Source organism: Sorex fumeus, unplaced genomic scaffold, assembly GCF_029834395.1.
Source record: "Sorex fumeus unplaced genomic scaffold, SorFum_2.1 ptg000087l, whole genome shotgun sequence".
NCBI classification, from domain to species: Eukaryota; Metazoa; Chordata; class Mammalia; order Eulipotyphla; family Soricidae; genus Sorex; species Sorex fumeus.
The window spans coordinates 6,734,393-6,752,229 of record NW_026606144.1 but is presented as its reverse complement, the minus strand read 5'-3'; the positions used below and the strand labels follow the sequence as shown (position 1 = coordinate 6,752,229).

The window sequence follows — 17,837 nt, the reverse complement described above, 5'->3', positions numbered from 1 at the left end:
TGGCCGTTACGCAGTTCAATCAGGAACCAGAGAGGCCATCCTCCAATTATATAGCTGAGCCGGAGGTGGTTTGTGGGTGTGTCTCCCACATACCTAACTTTTGGCCGTTTACTTTCTTGGTAAACTTTGCCCCAAGTTTTTGGGTTCAGGCCAAAGGTACAGCAGCAATTTTGGGATATCTGGAAGTCTGAAGGCACCATCAGGCTGCTGATGCACTCCTTTCATAGGTACAGATTGACCTGCTGGTGGCACCATACCCCCAGACTCAATTATTCTTACACAAGCTATCTGTGAAGGCCCATAGGACAGACAGGGCCAGGCCAGGCGGCCACTTGCCTTGGGAACCCTGTTCCATCCCAGCCGCCCCCAGGCAGCTGTAAATGTTCCGGCCGTTGTACATGGCCTGTGTGTCCAGGGGAAGCGTTTGGGGAGTCCTATCTGCTGGAGTCCCTTTCCTGGAGAGCCCCGAGCCCCCAGTCACGGCCTGGGCCTGACTGCACCCCAGTGTCTGTTCCACCCTCCTGCCGGGCGAGCCCTGCTCCTCAGTCCCTGCGGGGGCACCTCAGCACCGCCGCAGCTGCCCGTGTGTGCCACGCTGTGTGGGTCTCGGAGTACAGCATCCAGCTGCGGCCCTGCCCAGGGGCAGCCAGGCCCCAGGCCCCTGAGCACATCACGGGTGCACGCAAACGCAGGCTCTGCGCAGCCGCGGGCCCTTCCCTGTATCCTCGGTCCTGCCCCCAGGAGCCAGCCAGAGCCCCAACAGGCCCACTCAGCACCAGGTCCTTCCGGGGTCCTTCCCGGCCCAGCCCCCCAGGACCTCCAGAACCCCCCAGAACCCCAGCTAACTAGCAGCCCGGGTGTCCTCCACGGTGCCACCAGGGGGCGCGGCTGCACCTAAGCCCGAGGCGGCCAGTCCCCGGGAGGGTCAGTGTCACCTGCCCGGTACCCGCGAACCGGGCACGAGGCTTCCGGCCCTCCCCCCATCCCCCGCAGCACCCACGCTCCGACCCCAGGGCCTTGGCACCGCCGCAGCCCCCGCGGGCAGGCCTGCCAAAGAGCTCGTGTAGCGCGCCATGTACGCGCCCAGCTGCCGCCCCGGGGCAGCAGTCAGCGTCCAGGGGGGCCCGGCCGGGGGAGGGGGGGCGCGGGGGACAGGGCGGCCGTGGACACGCCGCGCCGGAGCCAAGGCCTCGGGTGGGTCCCGCAGCTGCCTTCCGGGGACCTGGGTCACGCTCCTCCGGGCCGGGGCGGCTGCGGGGCGGCCCGGAGGCGGCGGCGGGGCGGGCTTCCCGGAGGAGGCGGCGGCGGCAGAGCGCGGCCTGGCGGCGGCGGCGGCGCCCGAGACACTCAGGAGGCGGGGAGCGCCCGGCAGGCGCACGGCGCCGAAATAGCTCAGTTGGGAGAGCGTTAGACTGAAGATCTAAAGGTCCCTGGTTCGATCCCGGGTTTCGGCAGCCCTTTTTGGCGCTTTCCCTGTGGCCGGACGCGAGGGGGGCCGGGGTCGCTTCACTTTTGCCGAGGGTCGCGGAGACCCCCGGCCCGGCTCGAGCCCACGCGCGCCTCTGCTCCTCCCCGCGGCGCGGGCGTCTGTGTCCGCGTGTCCGTCACGCGCGGCGGCGGGGGCGGAGGGCCGGGGGGCGGGCGGTGGGGGTCGCGGCGGGGCGGGGTCCCGGCGGGCTGCGGGCGGGGGCGTCCAGAGGGTCGCGGGGGCGCACGGGGTCCCAGGAGCGGGGTCCGGGGGTTTGAGCGGGATCCGGGGTCCGGGCGGGGGCGTCCAGGAGGCCGTGGCGGGCGGGCGGGGTCCCGGGTGCGGGGTCGGGGGTCTGGGCGGGGTCCCGGGTCCGGGCGGGCGGGCGGGGCGCGTCCTCTAGCCGGCGCAGCGCGCGGGCCCTGCGGCCCGTCCTCGTTAGTATAGTGGTGAGTATCCCCGCCTGTCACGCGGGAGACCGGGGTTCGATTCCCCGACGGGGAGGCCGTGTCGCTTTTTTTTCTCCCTCGGTTTCCCCCCTTTTCCCGCGGCAGGCCCGTGGCGGGCGTGCGGGCGCCGCGGGACCCCAGACCGGAAGACCACCCCAGCACACCGCGGCCCGGTCCCCTGCACGGGGAGCTCGGACCCGAACCCTCGGCCTCCGGAAGCCGGGAAGAGCCGCGGAGGAGGGTCCAGTGGGCCCAGGCGGCCCCGAGGACGCAGCCCGCGGAGCCCGCACCCGCACCTGCCTTGGGGGGCGGCGCCAGGGCCGCGGGAATCAGAAGCCGCCGCCCGGGGTCCCGCACACGCCCCTCAGCGGAGAGCACGAGACCTGAGACGGCAGAGAGCTGCCCCGCCTGGTCAGCACCGGGCCTGGCCGCGACAGCCGGGGTCGCCGGGCCGGGGAGCAGAGCGGGCCGAGGGGGTCCTGCCTCTGCGACACACCGGGGGCACCGCAGGGGTCAGGGCAGGCAACGTCGGGAGGAGAAGGGCCACGGTGGGCAGGAGCCAGGGAGCGACCCCCAGTGAGCAACCGGGCAGGGCCTGCGGGAACTGCACGCCCGACCCGGCCAGGCACCCTGACACGGAGGGGCCGGCCGCCAGGGTGTCGGCTGGGGTCTCGGTTACTGCCATCGGGTGTGGTGTCGTGGGACCCCTTAACACATTAGTGTCCTGGCAGAGGAAGGGGCCAAGACCCCCCTGTCCTCATGCAGCGGAGATGCAGCCAGCTGCCCCGGGGTCCTGGGCCTTCTTTTCTCTTGCTTTCTCTTTCTCCTCCATTTATGGATGCGGCTTCAGTGCTCGGATCCAGTGCTCACCGTGCTCCAGGCGCTGTTGCAGGCCTGGGACGTGGAAGGAAGCAGGGTGGCCCCGCCCTGCCCAGCTGAGCCTCCTTCCCTGGGAGGGTCACAGAAGACACCCGAGTTCCCAGAGCGGTAAAGGCTGCCACACAGAGCACTGGGCGCAGAGTACTGGGCGCAGAGCTAGTGCTGGGGCTCCCCAGTGAGAAGGCTGCGGGCTGGGACCAGGAGAAGGAGCCAGTCCTTGGATTCCAGGCTCAGGGCCGGCAGGGAGCCTTTCGGGGGCCTGTTCTGAGCTGGGGAGTTGGGGGGGGCGTGGCAGGGCTCAGGGGGGACCCTCCCCCCCAGCAGGATGGAAGCAGCGTTAGCCTGTAAGAACAGTTCACTGCAGGACGCACACACGCCACGTTTCCATGGCAGCCCACCCTAAAGATGAATCTGGCGGACCCAGAGATGGGGCTTGCAGGAAGGGACACGGGTGGCCAGGGAGAGAGGAGGGGGACAGGTCACATGCCAGGAAGGGGGCTCTGTCTAGACTCTGAGAGCAGAGGACAGCCCTGGGGAAGGTGCCCCCTGCAGTGACACACTCACTATTTTCCGCTAATTCAGGTCCCCCCGGCTGATGTTTTGTTTGCTCGCGGATTTCTAGGTGGGGAACTGGGTTTAAAAAAAAAAATTCTGGAAAAGAGACTGCAGGCCAAATAAGTTTGTGAGCCTCAGCACAAAGGGAGAGAGGAGACTGCTTCTTTGAATAAGAAAAAAGCCAGTTTGCAGCCCTCAGCTTCTTAAGGCGTTTCCGTTAGGACCCCAAAATCCAGCCTTGAGATCTCAAGTGCCCCACAGACTTGAGGCAGATTGAGAAAATGTTAAACAAAAAAATTTTTTAAAAAAGAAAATGTTGAGATTGGAGCCCTTTGTTCCAATCTTAACATTTCGATTACTGGTTGTGAAGAATGGGCCGAGTTTGGAGTTTGGAAATATAAAAGGATTTGGTTGCTTTGTGGTTTTTTTTTTTTTTTTTTTTTTTTTTTTTTTTGCTAGTTGCTCATTCAAACGAACAAAATGTCAATTTAGAAAAAAAAATCTGTGAATAGCCTATAGCAGGGAGTTTCAGAGAGACTGCTCACAGGAGCGGGGGATGTAGCTCAGTGGTAGAGCGCATGCTTTGCATGTATGAGGCCCCGGGTTCGATCCCCGGCATCTCCACTACCTTTTTTCCTTGTGGATAATGCACAAGCAAGTGACTATATGGTCCCGGAGTCACGCAGAAGCAGGATCTTTGTTCACGGGACACAGGAAATTCCCTTTCTGGATTCTTAATGCTCCAGACTCAGTATTGTGTTTTGTCAGAAGAGAAGGAGGGGAGCAGTTAGGAGGAAAATGTCAAGGGGCTGGGGCTGGAGCTAAACAAAGGGCCTTGCCGTGTGTGTGTGTGTGTGTGTGTGTGTGTGTGTGTGTGTGTGTGTGTGTGTGTGTACACACACACCCCGAAACCTTTCAGAGAAGGCTGAAACTGCAAGCAAAAGTGAGTGACTGAAAGGACTGGGAGGCGACAGTTTCCTGGCGCTGTGGCCAGCCAAAGTCCATCCGTGCTGGAAGATTGTTTATTCTGTGGAAAGGTAACCACAGTGAATGGTCTGTGTTTGCACTGACCTTTGTCCTCATGACGCTGTCAGTGTTCTATCATCAGCAACAACTTGTGAGAGAAAGAATGAAGGAAGGCATGAAGGAATGGCTGGGTGTTCGGGTGTACAGACTGTTCCAGTCTATCCTGATCACCATCTGCCTGTGAGGAAAAGGAGGGCGAGCAGGGGAGGAGGGGGGGCTGGGTGGGGGTGCTCCTAGCTCAGGGGGATCAGGGGATCAGGAATCACACCTGGGCCTCCCAGATTTGCTCAGGCCTTTCAGCCACCTTCTTGGTGCCTGGATCTTTTTTCTTTTTTCTTTTTTTTTTTTTTTTTACTTTTTGGGTCACACCCAGTGATGCTCAGGGGTTACTCCTGGTTCTGCACTCAGGAATTACTCCTGGCGGTGCTCGAGGGGCCATATGGGATGCTGGGAATCAAACCCAGGTTGGCCGCGTGCAAGGCAAATACCCTACCCACTGTGCTATCACTCGAACCCTGGATCTGTATTTTATTCATTTAATTTTTATTTTTTATTTGGAGCCACACCTGGCAGTGCTCAGGGCTTACTCCTGGCTCTGTGCTTAGAGATCTCTCCTGAGAGGGTCTAAGAGCCATATGGGGAACTGAGATAGAATCCCGGCTGGTCGACCCGTATGGCCAGCTTCCTCCACACTGAACTCCAGACCTGTGTGTCTGCATGTCATCAGATCTTAAAATATGTATTTTGCTGAATGAAGGAACCCTACTGCATTCTGTGGGGACAATTCTTGGTAGTCATCCTGATTCCGAGACTTCAAAGGCCCTGAATTGGCTTCACCTCTGCTGCTACGTTGTTTGCATTCAGGAAGGAGGAACTTGACTGGCACAGGAAGGAGTTGGGGGAAGGTCACTCAGCGGGTGGGGCTGGAGGCAGCACCCAAACTCTGCCAGGTCCAAATCCTCCTGTTTCCTCTCTCAGGCCTGGAGAGACTGACTCCGAGTGTGCTGGAGGAAACTGGGCTTGAGGACCAGACTCATCCCGAGGTGGAGGGGCCCCGGCCACACCTCTGCAGCGAGTGATCTCCCACGGACGCTGTTTTGGCCTGAATATCAATTTTTTAAGGAGCAAGAGCTGGTGAGATTGTTTCTCAAGTTATCAAGACCTTGGGCCAGAGCGATTGTACGGCGGGAAGGACGTTGGCCATGCACTCAGCATCCCATAGGGTCCCCCAGCACCCCCAGGAGCAAATCCCGAGTGCAGAGCCAGGAGGAGCCCTGAGCACCTCCAGGTATGATCCAAAGAGACAAAGCGAATACATAAATAAAATTAAGTTATCAAGACCTGGATTTAAACTAACTACATGCTTTGGTTTCATTTTGTTTCTTATGATTAAGTATTTCTTTCTTTCTTTTTTTTTTTTTTTTTGCTTTTTGGGTCCCACCCGGCGAGATGCTCAGGGGTTACTCCTGGCTCTTCACTCAGGAATTACTCCTGGCAGTGCTCAGGGGACCATATGGGATGCTGGGAATCGAACCTGGGTCAGCTGCATGCAAGGCAAACAACCTACCTGCTTTGCTATCAATCCAGCCCCCAAGTATTTCTAATAAAACAATGACCAGGAAGAAAGGCCTTAAGGTTTGTATTGGAATATGGAGCTCCCTAGAGAAACTGTGTCACTGAAAAAAATAAATCTTTTGTTTTGTTTTGGATTGTTACATCCTGTTTTGACTTGAGGAACAAGGATGCCTGGGATAGGCGGGTCTGAAACCGGAGAGGCAGGCCTGGCCCTCTGGGCCAGCAGGTGTGGGTGCTGACAGGTGCCCCTCAGTGCCATGCTGACTCAGCAGGCCCGCGGGTTTCTTGATTGTTCTGAATTGCAGCAGTGCGGCAAGGCCCCGGGACGGACTTCTCCGATCTCATCCCGGCCAGAGAGGCAGATTGGGGATCCTTCGGGGGCCCCCTCCCACGCATCCCCCTAATCTGGATCTCCCCTGTCTTCCTTTCCTTTCCCCTAGTCTATTTAAAAAAAAAAATAGGCAGAGCCTGGGGGATGGGGGGGCGGTTCAAGCAGGCCTGGGAGCCAAGGATGCCCAGCTCAGAGGCCAGCCACTGCCTTTCTCCTAAATTCCTCTCAGGCCTTTGCCGAGACTGACCTGCTCCCCCGAGAGGCCTCGCTCTGCTCCCTTTGCCTGGCCCAGAGCACTGAAGCCTCAAAGGGAAAGAATGTTACCTGGGTTTCTCTCTCCGGCTGGAGTACCACAGGGAAGATGCTTGCCTTGCACGTGACCCACCGGATTTGATCCCCGACACCCCCTATGGTCCTCTTGACGTTGTGGGGGGGGACGGGGGCCACAGGTGGATCATGTGAAGTGGGGAGGAGGGAGACGGTCACTTTCCCTCCATCCGCCTCTGCCACCCGGGACCCAGGGTTACAAGGTTCTTGTCTCGCCTCACGGAAAAGAATTTCAGGAGTAGATGAGCAGGGAAGTAAAACCGATTTTATTTGGAGGTTTTGAAGGGGAGGAGGGAGAGAAAATTGGGGAGAGTGAAGAGTAACGCGCTCAAGAGAGAACCCGGGCTTCCCCAAGGGCTGAGAGACCCCCACAGCCCCCGCCCAGCATTAGACAGAAAAGCGTGAAAAGTCCCATCCCAAGGGGGAAGATGCAGGCGACACGTGTGTTCGGGTACCACATGTGCTTGGCCTCGTGGCGCAAGCAACACATGGGCTCGGGCAGCTTACATGGGCACTTCCTTTGTCCGAGGCGGCCGTTATAGGGCTTCTCCAACCTGTCCCCACTGGGGCTTCTTCCTAGGTCAGAGTCTGTTGCTAAGGAGCTTGCCAAGGGAGGTTGGGAGCTGTGTTGGTCTTCTTTGGAACTCCTTTCCTGGCCTTTTGTTCCTGCTGGAGCGGCTGTCAGAGGGGGGTCCAGCCTCCTGGGGTCTGTTACAGACTGGCACCAGGTGGGGTCTTATCAGGCTATTACTGCCATTGCCCCAGGAGGGGCCTTCCCTATCTGCCTGCCTCCATCACCCTGAGCACTGCCAAGAGTGATCCCCGAGCAGAGAGCCAGAAAGCCTGAGCACAGCCGGGAGTGACTCCCCTAAAAACAAAAACCAGGGGCTGGAGTAGTAGCACAGCGGGTAGGGTGTGCACGCAGCCGACCTAGGTTCGATTCCAAGCATCCCATTTGGCCCCTGAGCACCACCACCACCAGAAATAATTCCTGAGTGCATGAACCAGGAGTAACTCCTGTGCATCGCTGGGTGTGACCCGAAAAGCTAAAAAAAAAAAAAAAAAAAAAAAAAAAAAACCTGGATATCTCTCTTGTATACTTCAGGTGTTCATAAAATTGTCTGTTTTTCTCTTGTTAGTCTTTTATTACAAGGGTCTCAGATAATAACTCAAAGGGTGGAAGAAAAATTCCTTCCCCCCCTACAATCTACCTAACACTACTACTGATCACACTGGGAAGAATCATATATGTATTTTGTCACAATTAAAGGTTTTTTTTTTTTTGGCGGGGGTGGAGGGGGGAGGAATTGAAGCCACAGCTTCACACATGCAAGCAAAGTGCTACCACTGAGTCACATCCCACCCTTATGACAATCAAAGCAGCACAAGGGAAGCACCGGGAGTGAGCTCTAATCCAGCCCACTCGGAACTGATGTAGGCACGTAGATAGGGAAAGGCTCTCTGCAATGAAACAAAGTCTCATAGAAGAAGAATCTAGGACCGACCCACCCTGTGGAGACAGAGAATAAAGACTTGATAAGACCATCCCCAGACCCTGAAGATATGGGCCTCCTCCCCATGAAATTCCTCCTTTCCAAGAACCCCCTTTCAATCCGGTTAACTCCAGCGACCCAGCCCCAAGGAGATTCCAGGACATTCCAAGTCAGAAGATTCTCGAACCCCCTTTCAATTCGGTTGACTCCAGCGACCCAGCCCCAAGGAGATTCCAGAACATTCCGAGTCAGAAGGATCTATAAGAACCAGCTCGAGAGCCCACTTGGTGCTCTCTCCACCCTCGGAGAAGCCCACGTTCCCTCTGGACGCGTTACTCTCTCTCTCTCTCTCTCTCTCTCTCTCTCTCTCTCACTATCTGCTTATCCCTTTCTCTCCCTCTCCAAAAGCCTCCAAATAAAATCTATTTACTTCACTGCTTGTCTACTCCTGAAATTCTTTTCTGCGAGCGAGACAAGAACCCCAGAAACCCCGGGTAAGGCTTGGGACCGGTCTCTCCTTTCCTGCAAAGAGCAAATTCTCGCCCCAGCTTGAGTCCGTGGCTCCCCGAGCAATCGGGTGGCGAGGATGAACTCCCGTGCCGAGAAGATCAAGCGGACTTCAGGTGTGACTTGACGGCCACCTCGTGGGGCTGGCGGGGCTTAGGCCAGTGCCGAGCAGGTACTCACTGCACACTTTACCGGTCCTAACCTACCCAAGGTCCCGGGTGGCAGAGGCGGGTGGGGAGAAAGTGACCGTCTTTCTCCTACCCACTTCACATAAGTCAACCGTGGGGCCCACCGACATCAGAACAAGCCTGGCCAGCTGTGGGGCTAATCTCAGCACAGAGGGTTCGTGCTGGGTCAAAGCAATGTGGGTGTGTAAACAGGAAAAGGAACAGAATCCCTTGGGCTTTCCCCCCTCAGCTGCAGATGCAGCAATGACCTTTTATGGTTATATAACTGATGACAAAGCCAGGCCAGCTGTCCCCAGCCAGCTCTGAGATCTGATTCCTTTCTCTTGGGGGGAAATGTCTGTTGATTGTGGCTTTGGCCATTGTCAACACTGCTTGCTGAGTTAGATCCCAAATAAGGTGGTGACCTTCAGGGAACCTGAGTCCCTTGAGGGCAGGAAGAAAGGGCCACAGCCAGCCAGGCACCAGCCTCCCAGGCCCCGCCTCTGTGACTCAGCCCATCACATGCTGGTGCCCACCAATCCTGCAGTGTTGCTGGGCCTCTGTCGCTTTTCCATTGGTGCCAGCAAAGTCCTCTCCTCTGGGGTGCCTGCAAAGGATGGATCTGTGGGTGGAACTGAAAATGGATCCAATGACTCATCTCATTTCTGGCACATTCTAGCTTGTTGCAGGCTAGGGCAGGAGATACCAGGTTTTAGCAGAGTGACTTGATACCTGATCCCAAATCCAAGTGGGACATTTAGGCTTCCTGGTCCCTTCTGGAAAAAAAGCAAAGCAGCTGTGAGGACAATAACGCTCCATTGTCAGCAGGGCTCTGATCCAGGGTGTTTGGGGGTCAGGTATGTAAGTGGAGAGCCGTCCCCTGGAGGAGGGGTGCCTCCCAGTCTTGCCTGCCTCTGCCAGGAGCATCTGCAGACATTGCAGGAAACTGAGGAAAAGTCGTCCCAGAGCAAAAGTCTCCATGAGGAAAAAGCAGAGACTTGTTGGGTACTGGAGGATGCCGGGACTTCTTTCTGCAGATAGAGCAGTGCTCACTACTGTAATCCAGGCCCATTGCCACCCAGGGCCACCTTCCTGTCCTCTCACCCCTCTCCCTCCCTGCCTCTGAAACTTGTGGTCCTTGTACCTTGAACTCTGAAATAAAACTGTGACACAACTCATGACTCAGCCCTTACACCTGTCATAAGAGTAGGCAGCAGCCACAGCCCAGAGCAAACAGGCCTTGTGCCTGCCTCGGCCGAGTCCTCCCAGAAATTCAGGAAGAGCCTTAAAGAGCTTCACCTCTTTGTTCCTCTCAACCCTCTTCCCAGAAATGTAGAAACGTTTCACAGAAATCTGTATCGAAGTGACTGAGTTCTAATTACTAACTTGATAAATACAGTATTCCTGAGCGCTGAGCCAGGAGTAACATCACTGGGCCTGCACCCCTCTCCCCCCCAAAAAAAAGCTGAAAAATACATTCTTTTTATTCTGTTTTGTTGTTAATATTTTTTTTCTTTTGTGGCCCACACTCAACTGTGGTTAGGCTTAGTCCTGGTTCTGTGTTGGTGGGTCTCTGGGACTATACGGGGCATTGCCTTACATGTTGGGCTATTGCTCTAGCCCCTCCAAAAAGATTTTTATTGTTCAGTTAAATGTCCTATTGATGAATTCATCCCCCTTGGAGAGTTAAGAATTAGAAGTTAACGTTTCGTTTGGTTTTTATTGTGGGGCTGGAAGTGAGGTTTTGGGGACTATTCCCTGCTCTGTGCCAGGGTACCATGGGTGCTGTCACCCCAGGCCTGAAGGCAGTATTGAAGGCTGCCAGACCTTTGTCATAAATGCCCACGTTTCCATGGGAAGGAACAGAGCAACGTCTCGAGGGGACTTCGCTCAGTGATTTATGAGTCCGGCAGCCTCCCAAAGCCTCAGAGAAGGGAAGTTTTCCACCCCTCAAAGAGGCTGCCGCAGTGAGTCATCCAGGGAGGAGGAAAAAAAAAACAAGTTGTTTTGAACAAGGTCACCTTGTTTGGGGGTTACAAAAGGGCCGATCGTGGGTTACCTCACAAGGGCCCATCCATCACCTGGTAGGTCCGGGCTCTAGTGGGGGAGAGGTTGAAACTGCGCAGGCAGGGCGGGGTGCGCTTAGCACGACTGACTCCATGTCACCCTTCCCTCAGGCCAACAGAGACCTCCTGCCTTCCCCTCCTAGGACAAACGGGGACCTTTCTAGAATAGTACTGAAGGGGCTGCGATGGGGGCTTTCATACGTTGCCTGAAAAAAAACGTGCCTTGAACCCTCCCAGAGCTGAGGCGCTGACATCACGCCAGGCTGCGGGGACTGTTGCCGGCGTCCCTCACCTCACAGGCCCAGGAGTCTGCACTGCACATCCAACTGAGGGGAAAATGTTGCTTTCTGAAATACACGGGTCTCGGGACAGATCTCAGCCTGCTCCAGGCCGGCTCCGAGCGGCTGGCTGGAAGAGCCGCAGAGCCTGTCAGCCCCGGAGTCTCGGTTAGGCAGGAAAGCCTGGGAACATTCTAGAACAATCTAGAAGCCCCTAGTCAGTTTCTCGGCCAGTCCTACTGATTTTTCTAAACCGCCTGGAACTTCCTCCTCCTTCCCCCAACCAGCGCGGCCTCCGTGGAAGCTTCTGGAAATTCCTTTGTTTTGGCCAATTCGGGCTGGCGGGCGTCCAGGCCCGCTGAGATTTGTCGAGTCATCGGCCTTGTCCCGGTGCCCGCTGCGGGGGATGGGCCGGGCGGCCACCGCGGGCGCCCACCCGGGGACCCTCCGGACCGCTTGGGGTGGGGGCGTTTGTGAAGCGCAATGACGTCGCCTCGGCTGGGACCACCCACCCCCCAATAAAGGACCCTCGGTTCCGCGGGCCGGGGCGGGGACCGGGCGCGCGCGAGGGCAGCGGAGGCCGCGACTGGGCAGAGCTGCGCGGTGGGACCCCGGGTAAGGCGGGGCCACGTGAGCGGCGGGGGCCGTTGGCGCCGGGGAGGGGGCGTCGGGGCGCGGCCGCGGGGACAGTCCGCTCCGGGCGCGCGTAAATCCGCGCCGGGCTTTCCCGGGCCCCGGCCCCGCCCCCGCCGAGCGCCGGCCGGCCGCAGCGCTCCACGGGGCGCCGGATCCTTCCGCCCGGCCGCCCGGAGCGCGCCCCGCCCCCCGCCCCGCCGCGCCCCCGCGCCCCGGCCGGCCAGAGGGACACCCTCTGAGGGACTCCGTGGCCGCCGGGGGCGAGTTTCCGTTCGGGGGACCCGCGGGGGCGGGGAAAAGTAGTTCCTTCTCGACGTTTCTGCGGAGGGATCCGGCGAGCGACGCGCCGCTGCTATATAAGGCGGCGCCGGGCGTGGCGCGGGCAGTTCGCCGGTGCCGCGAGTCCAGTCACTTCCTCTCTGCTCGTTACCGCCAACCGTCGCTCGGTAAGCCGCCGGGACCGGAGTCCGGGGAGCCGTCGCCGCCCGGCCGGGGAGGCCCGCGTCCGCCGGGGCCGAGGGCAGGGACGGCCGAGCCGGGCTGTGGGGGACCGCCGCGGCCCTGAGGGGAGAAGGCGGCAAAATGGCGGCCGCCGGCGAGCGCTCCTGAGCGGACGCCGCCCTCTGAGGGGCTGAGGTTGGAGGTCGCTGGGGGGCTACTGGGGGGGACAGGGGGGGATGCCAGGGGCCTCGGGGGCTTCAGGCAGGGCCCGCCGCGCCAGCCGAGGCCGTGGGTGGCCTGAGGGACCCGACGGGAAGCGCGTCAGCGGCTCGGCTTGCGAGGAGGGGCGGAGGGGGCCCTCCGTCGCCAGGCGCCGGCTCACGGGGACGCGGACGCGCTCGCTCTCACCGCCGCGTGTGACGTCACCGCCTGTTTGCGCACAATCCCGGGCCGGGCTGCCAGTGGGGTGTGCGCGGCGGCCCTGCTCTCCCGCGGACAGCGTTTAGGCCGAGGCGGACTACCGAGATTTGGTCGGGGAGAAACAACACGTGGGGGGACAGGAAGTGAGGACCCATTTAGGTTTTACTTTACGGGGCCGTCCGGTTGTCCGTGTTCGCTGGTGAGTGACTGGCTTGCTTTTTTGAACTTGATTGCGTCAGCTGTTCTAGACAAGTCTCGCTTTGATCCCTTGGCCTAGTGTATGGGGTTTTATTGGTTGGTGCTCAGGGTCACACCATGAGGTACTGTAAAGGTTAGGGCTTTAGGGCTCTGGGAACTTTTGTCGGAGGTCCATCCCTTGTCGGCCATGTCTCTTTTTTGGTGGGGTGGAGTGGTTCATACATGGATATGTTCTAATCACTCCTGGCGGTGCTCAGGGAAACCATACGGGATGCCGGGATCAAACTCAGTATTGCAAGGCAAGCTTAATAAAAAATATGTATACAAATATATTGTTCTGGCTCCTGGGCCATGTTTTTAAACACTAGCATTGTAATATGAGAATTGGCGGTTACAATTGTTTTTTTTTTCTCTCTATCCAAACAGATAATGCAGATCTTCGTGAAGACCCTAACGGGTAAGACCATCACCCTCGAGGTCGAACCCAGTGACACCATCGAGAATGTCAAGGCCAAGATCCAGGATAAGGAGGGCATCCCCCCCGACCAGCAGAGGCTGATCTTTGCCGGCAAACAGCTGGAAGATGGTCGCACCCTGTCCGACTACAACATCCAGAAGGAATCCACTCTGCACTTGGTCCTGCGCCTGAGGGGTGGCATGCAGATCTTCGTGAAGACCCTCACGGGCAAGACCATCACCCTCGAGGTCGAGCCCAGTGACACCATCGAGAATGTCAAGGCCAAGATCCAGGATAAGGAGGGCATCCCCCCCGACCAGCAGAGGCTGATCTTTGCCGGCAAACAGCTGGAAGATGGTCGCACCCTGTCCGACTACAACATCCAGAAGGAATCCACTCTGCACTTGGTCCTGCGCCTGAGGGGTGGCATGCAGATCTTCGTGAAGACCCTCACGGGCAAGACCATCACCCTCGAGGTCGAGCCCAGTGACACCATCGAGAATGTCAAGGCCAAGATCCAGGATAAGGAGGGCATCCCCCCCGACCAGCAGAGGCTGATCTTTGCCGGCAAACAGCTGGAAGATGGTCGCACCCTGTCCGACTACAACATCCAGAAGGAATCCACTCTGCACTTGGTCCTGCGCCTGAGGGGTGGCATGCAGATCTTCGTGAAGACCCTCACGGGCAAGACCATCACCCTCGAGGTCGAGCCCAGTGACACCATCGAGAATGTCAAGGCCAAGATCCAGGATAAGGAGGGCATCCCCCCCGACCAGCAGAGGCTGATCTTTGCCGGCAAACAGCTGGAAGATGGTCGCACCCTGTCCGACTACAACATCCAGAAGGAATCCACTCTGCACTTGGTCCTGCGCCTGAGGGGTGGCATGCAGATCTTCGTGAAGACCCTCACGGGCAAGACCATCACCCTCGAGGTCGAGCCCAGTGACACCATCGAGAATGTCAAGGCCAAGATCCAGGATAAGGAGGGCATCCCCCCCGACCAGCAGAGGCTGATCTTTGCCGGCAAACAGCTGGAAGATGGTCGCACCCTGTCCGACTACAACATCCAGAAGGAATCCACTCTGCACTTGGTCCTGCGCCTGAGGGGTGGCATGCAGATCTTCGTGAAGACCCTCACGGGCAAGACCATCACCCTCGAGGTCGAGCCCAGTGACACCATCGAGAATGTCAAGGCCAAGATCCAGGATAAGGAGGGCATCCCCCCCGACCAGCAGAGGCTGATCTTTGCCGGCAAACAGCTGGAAGATGGTCGCACCCTGTCCGACTACAACATCCAGAAGGAATCCACTCTGCACTTGGTCCTGCGCCTGAGGGGTGGCATGCAGATCTTCGTGAAGACCCTCACGGGCAAGACCATCACCCTCGAGGTCGAGCCCAGTGACACCATCGAGAATGTCAAGGCCAAGATCCAGGATAAGGAGGGCATCCCCCCCGACCAGCAGAGGCTGATCTTTGCCGGCAAACAGCTGGAAGATGGTCGCACCCTGTCCGACTACAACATCCAGAAGGAATCCACTCTGCACTTGGTCCTGCGCCTGAGGGGTGGCATGCAGATCTTCGTGAAGACCCTCACGGGCAAGACCATCACCCTCGAGGTCGAGCCCAGTGACACCATCGAGAATGTCAAGGCCAAGATCCAGGATAAGGAGGGCATCCCCCCCGACCAGCAGAGGCTGATCTTTGCCGGCAAACAGCTGGAAGATGGTCGCACCCTGTCCGACTACAACATCCAGAAGGAATCCACTCTGCACTTGGTCCTGCGCCTGAGGGGTGGCATGCAGATCTTCGTGAAGACCCTCACGGGCAAGACCATCACCCTCGAGGTCGAGCCCAGTGACACCATCGAGAATGTCAAGGCCAAGATCCAGGATAAGGAGGGCATCCCCCCCGACCAGCAGAGGCTGATCTTTGCCGGCAAACAGCTGGAAGATGGTCGCACCCTGTCCGACTACAACATCCAGAAGGAATCCACTCTGCACTTGGTCCTGCGCCTGAGGGGTGGGCGGTTCTAAATACCCCCTTTAAGCTTTCAACAAATTTAATTGCACTTTTCCTTGAATAAAGTTGTTGCATTCCAAATGGTGTCTTTTTTTTAATAAAGATTATAGTGTGAAGTTTGAAGGGATTGAGGTGTACAGTCAATGGTTTGTGAGATAGCAATTGGAATATGGATGGGTGTAATAGAAATGGGATACGTATCCCAACACTACGGAAATTTGCAAGTTAGTTTGAATAGCGATAGCACAGCGGTAGGGCGTTCACCTTACAAGCAGCCAACATGGCCAACCCGAGTTCGATTCCTCCGCCCCTCGGAGAGCCCGGCAAGCTACTGAGAGTATTCGATATGCCAGACACAGTAACAACAAAGTCTCCAATGGAGACGTTACTGGGCCCGCTCGAGCAAATCGATGATCAACGGGAGGGCCCTTTACTTAGTTTGAATTCACCAGAATTCTGTAAGCCACTGACAATAATGTGGGTGGTTGTGGTTTGAAAGGTATTTGAGAATGGAAAAGCTTAGGACAGGCCCATTGTTACTGGCAAGCAGTAGATGGTGCTCAGGGATTGCTCCTGGCAGGGCACTGGGGCTTGGGTTGCCTTGCATGGGCTGCATGCACAACCTTACCTGCTATGCTCTTCTGGTCTCCTGTTACTGGGATATTTTCCTAGATAAGAGTGGCTCAGAATAGAACTCTTGGTGGAATAGCACCACAAAAATCAACAGATTCCTTAAATTGTTTTGCAAGCTTTGGGGGCCACACCTGGCTGTGCTTAGGGGGCTAATTCCTGCCAGCGCTCTGGGGACCATATGAGATGCTGGAGATGGAATCCAGGTTGATGGCGAGTGCAAGGCCTCTTCTCCAGCTCCGTGTTAGTGACTACAGTTTTTATGGGTAAGTGTAATTGGTAGTTGATGTAGCAGTCTGCTGTTGGTAGTTGCTATGTCACAACTAGAACCAAAAGTGGATGGAGCCAACTTCTAAAAAAAGGCAGACCTTGATGTTGTCATTAGTATATAAAGTGTGCATTGCAGACATGGGGACACTAAATTGATAGGACTTGGCTGGAACAAAAGTGTCTAGCAAGGAATTGGTATTGAATTCCTTCTAGACAGCACTTTTGAATACTAAGTAATACTAAGGTATGAATACTAAGTAAAAAACCATGGGCATTAGGCCGATTTAAAATCTGTGCTATAAAAACCAGTGTGCTCAATTCCCAGGAAAAGGAGTTAGGGCTATGTTTGACTTGGTTGTAATTGTGCTATACCTACCTTTCCTATGTGACACAAATTATATCTTTAATTGCAGTATACCTACATTGCTTATAAATTTAAAGGTGATCTAAATTTTGATTGCCCATATCAACTGGCAGTGACTTTTGGGGTGGGCTGGTTGTCTGGGGCCATGAACCTGGCTGTTCCCAGAACATTTTTGTCTCAAGGAACCACTTTTTGTTGTTTTTGGGTCACACCTGTCAGTGCTCAGGGGTTACTCCTGGCCCTGCACTCAGGAATTACTCCTGGTGGTGCCCAGAGGACCATATGGAATGCAGGAAATCGAACCTGGGTCAGCCGTGTGCAAGGCAAACACCCTACCTCCTGTGCTATCACTCCAGACCCGCAAGGAACCACTCTTGGCAGTGCTCGGGACCATGTTGGGTGTCAGGTATTGAAACTATGGACTGCATGCAAGGCAAGCCCCTTACCCACTGTACTCAAATACCATTAAAGTCTGAAACTTTAAATTTTTTTCTTTCTGACTTTTTGGGTCATACCTGACTAAAAGCAGGTTATGGCTGGCTCTGCACTCGAATTACTCCTGACTTGGGGGACCGTATGGGATGCCCGGGATCAAATGCAGGTCGGCTGTGTGCAAGACAAACTGCCCTGTTTTACTATCGCTCCAGCCTCTAAAATCTGAAACACTTCACTTGCCCCTATGTGACAAGTACACCATAGGGTGTACGTTTGCATGCCAGGGACAGAACCCGGAGCAGCTGTGTACAAGGCAAGTGCCCTACATGTTGAAGTCTCCAGCCCCCCCACCCCCCGTTTTTTACTTCCTGTTTTAAATTGGGTAATTACAGACATTTTTCATGGCTGCATATGTACATTTTCTTCTTTTTGTTTTTGGATCACACCCAGCAATGCTCAGGGCTTCTGACTCTTCAGGGATCTCTCCTGGCAGGGACCATTTGGGGTGCCAGGGTTAGAACCCAGGTTTTGAATGCAAGGCAAAAACTCTCTCCAGTCTCCAGTTCTGCATATGTACATTGGGGGTGTGGGTATTGGGGCTTTATCTGGTGGTGCTCCGGGGCTGCTACTAGCTCTGGTCAGGAATCATGATATTGGTGGTTTTGGGGATCAAACGGGGGTAACCACGTGGAAGGCAAGCAAGTACCATATGTTATCTCTGATCTTTGTTTTGGTGCAGTGCTAAGAGCTTGCTCTGGTTTTGCACTCAGGGATCATTCCTGGCTGTGCTTGGGGGACCATCTGGGATGCCAGGGATGGAACCTGGGTTGACGGTGTGTGCAATAA

The 17,837-nt window shown here is 56.6% G+C and overlaps 1 protein-coding gene and 3 non-coding genes across 4 annotated transcripts; all 4 read left to right on the top strand.

Moving 5' to 3' along the window:
- Positions 1-1,381: 1,381 nt before the first annotated feature.
- Positions 1,382-1,454, top strand: TRNAF-GAA (transfer RNA phenylalanine (anticodon GAA)). The gene has a single exon. It is a non-coding gene; the product is annotated as a tRNA-Phe (tRNA).
- Positions 1,455-1,900: 446 nt separating this feature from the next.
- Positions 1,901-1,972, top strand: TRNAD-GUC (transfer RNA aspartic acid (anticodon GUC)). Its single transcript has one exon. It is a non-coding gene; the product is annotated as a tRNA-Asp (tRNA).
- Positions 1,973-3,903: 1,931 nt separating this feature from the next.
- On the top strand, positions 3,904-3,975 carry TRNAA-UGC (transfer RNA alanine (anticodon UGC)). The gene has a single exon. It is a non-coding gene; the product is annotated as a tRNA-Ala (tRNA).
- An 8,073-nt stretch (positions 3,976-12,048) lies between these two features.
- On the top strand, positions 12,049-15,373 carry UBC (ubiquitin C). The gene is made up of 2 exons (XM_056131373.1): positions 12,049-12,203; positions 13,243-15,373. The coding sequence occupies exon 2, from the start codon at positions 13,246-13,248 to the stop codon at positions 15,304-15,306; it is 2,061 nt and encodes a 686-aa protein (XP_055987348.1). The 5' UTR covers positions 12,049-12,203; positions 13,243-13,245; the 3' UTR covers positions 15,307-15,373.
- Positions 15,374-17,837: the final 2,464 nt, after the last annotated feature.